Source organism: Austrofundulus limnaeus, unplaced genomic scaffold (assembly GCF_001266775.1).
Source record: "Austrofundulus limnaeus strain Quisiro unplaced genomic scaffold, Austrofundulus_limnaeus-1.0 Scaffold401, whole genome shotgun sequence".
Classification (NCBI taxonomy): domain Eukaryota; kingdom Metazoa; phylum Chordata; class Actinopteri; order Cyprinodontiformes; family Rivulidae; genus Austrofundulus; species Austrofundulus limnaeus.
In genome coordinates, this window is record NW_013952803.1 from 313,170 (window position 1) to 315,400 (window position 2,231).

General features: G+C 39.9%; 1 protein-coding gene across 7 annotated transcripts in view; it reads right to left on the minus strand.

The window, feature by feature from the left end:
- Positions 1–1,585, minus strand: part of LOC106528734 (tumor protein D54) — a 43,972-nt gene extending 42,387 nt beyond the window's left edge. For 2 of the 7 annotated variants that reach the window (XM_014023972.1, XM_014023971.1), the window contains exon 1: positions 1,342–1,585. In XM_014023972.1, coding sequence (XP_013879426.1) covers positions 1,342–1,360 — 19 coding nt within the window. In that variant the 5' untranslated portion in view covers positions 1,361–1,585. The remainder of the gene's footprint in view (positions 1–1,341) is intronic. The other 5 variants (XM_014023974.1, XM_014023973.1, XM_014023977.1 and 2 more) reach the window with 4 other exon arrangements.
- Between the last annotated feature and the right edge of the window lie 646 nt (positions 1,586–2,231).

Genomic DNA, 2,231 nt, shown 5'->3' on the forward strand with positions numbered 1-2,231 from the left:
AAATAGAAATTAATTATTTAAAAATCATACATTGTATTTTTCTGGATTTTTGTTTTAGATTCCATCACTCACAGGTACCTATGATAAAAATTACAGTCATCTACAAACTTTGCAAGTGGGAAAACCTGAAAAATCAACAGTTTATCAAATACGTGTCCTCCCCACTGTAATTTTAATCGTGCTGGTAGTAGGAGGATCAAAAAATTGCAGAAGATATTTGTATCTTCTCCAAAGATGGTGGCGTTCTACATCGTTTTTGTACCCAAGGCTATAAGAAAATGAAAAAGCCATGTGGTGCAATTTCAAAGTGAATGACGTTGACAAAGTAAAGCTGGTTACCGCCCACCCCGTGCTATCAGGGTGCACCAGCAGTGTTGTCAGGTCGAAAAGTCCAGTTTCTCTAAACATCTTGAGCAATCTCACAGATAGAGGCAATCTTTAAGGCAACAAATCGATCATTTTCATTTGTATCTTTCCAAAGTATCCACAGGGAGGCTAGATATGTAGTCTGCAGAGACCTGTTTATGAGCTGGAGACTTCGTGATCAATATTACTGCACTGATCTACCTGTGTTCAACAATATGATGTCATCTTGTTTATAACCTGAAGCACGYATCAAATCCTTGTGTGTGACTTCATCAATAATAAACTGGGTGGAAACGTAAGCCTAGATGTTAATTTTAGAGAGGAATCTTTAAAATTGTGCATTAAAATATAACCTCACAACAGACCAATATATAATAAAATAATAATAATAATAATAATAATAATAATAATAATAATGTATGATTGTATTTCCTCTGCAGTACAATCACTAAAGACTAGAACAACACTGAGTAATCTTCAGTGTGAGAGGATCTGTCAGAAGAAACAAATGAAGCAGCAGAAAGTTTGACCTCAGGCCTGTGTCTGGTTTCACACCAACATGAAACAGAAAGAGCAGTGTCTTCAGATGCACGATATTTATTTATAAGCACACCTGTGTTGTTTGGTCTGTAAACCTGCCTGGTCTTGATAAAGAGGAGAAAAGCAGCAGAGGATCATTAGAAAACACCACAGACCCTCCATCTACAGGCTGCTGTGTCCTGACATCCAGCTCCAACAAACACAAACTCATTTCCTGAAGAAATCTGAGGTAAACAGACTCGTCCTTGTCCCTATCCCGGCGGAGCGGGCCTGTCCTCTGACACCAACTATCTCAGCATTCAAACGAACAACTCAGCTCATTCTTTAACATTTAGGTTATATGTTGCTCGAATCGTGGCCTCAGACTCGTCTCAACTGGTTCGGTGGGTAAAATGAACACAGTGAAGCTGACACGGGAGGAGCGGAGTGTTTTACCTTGACTGGCGGGGTCCATGATGGCGTCAGTTGGACAAACAGAGAGACACGTCCTGTTTATGGGCTTCAGTTGGACTTCTGTGGACCCGGAACACTCTGTTCGGTTCGGTGTGAAGAAACACACTCACGAGAAAAACAGAAACCCGGTTTCCACGCAAAAAAAAAAAAGTCGTCGACGAGAACTGCCTGCCGCAACTCAAAACAACCATCAGCCAGCTCAGCTACACAAGCCGTACGTGACGTCACCGACCGGAAACGAACTGCGTCCTTTTCAAAATAAGAGTGTCAGAGGACCACAGCAGCTGACGGAAAAATATTTGAAGACAGTCTGCACAGATCAGAAGCAGGAGTTTATCAATAAAAAATATTTTATTAAATATTTCACAAGATGTTTCCAGGCAGAACAGAGTGGATGCTGTTTTAGGAACAAATGGGTTAATACAGCATAATAAGACACAAATGATGATTAATGTTCATTTTTGGCTTCTTTTACATTTTTCTAGTAATGGCCAGCAGTCAGTATTTTATAAAATCCTTAGCAAATGTCTTTCTAGTTTTATTTATTTATTTTTTATTTTGTATTCCCAGATGAGTGTGTGTGCCTACCCGCTCTGGTCCCTCCCACCTGTTCCAGTTTGATTTCCTCCCAGGTGTTGATGGTTTATGTTGGTTAAGGTTCCTTTATATTCTGAGCCCCTCTGTGTAATTTCAGTCATRAAGCCTCCCATGTGTCCGCTGTGGTTTGTCCTTCAGGTGCTTCCTAGTGTTTGAGGTTTTTGAGCTGCCACATCAGCTGTTTATTTTTAATAAATGTCCTGATGCATCTCAGTAATCCAGGTAAAAAATCAAAAAGAAAAAAAATTGTATAGGTCTTCTGGACGGGTTCTTCT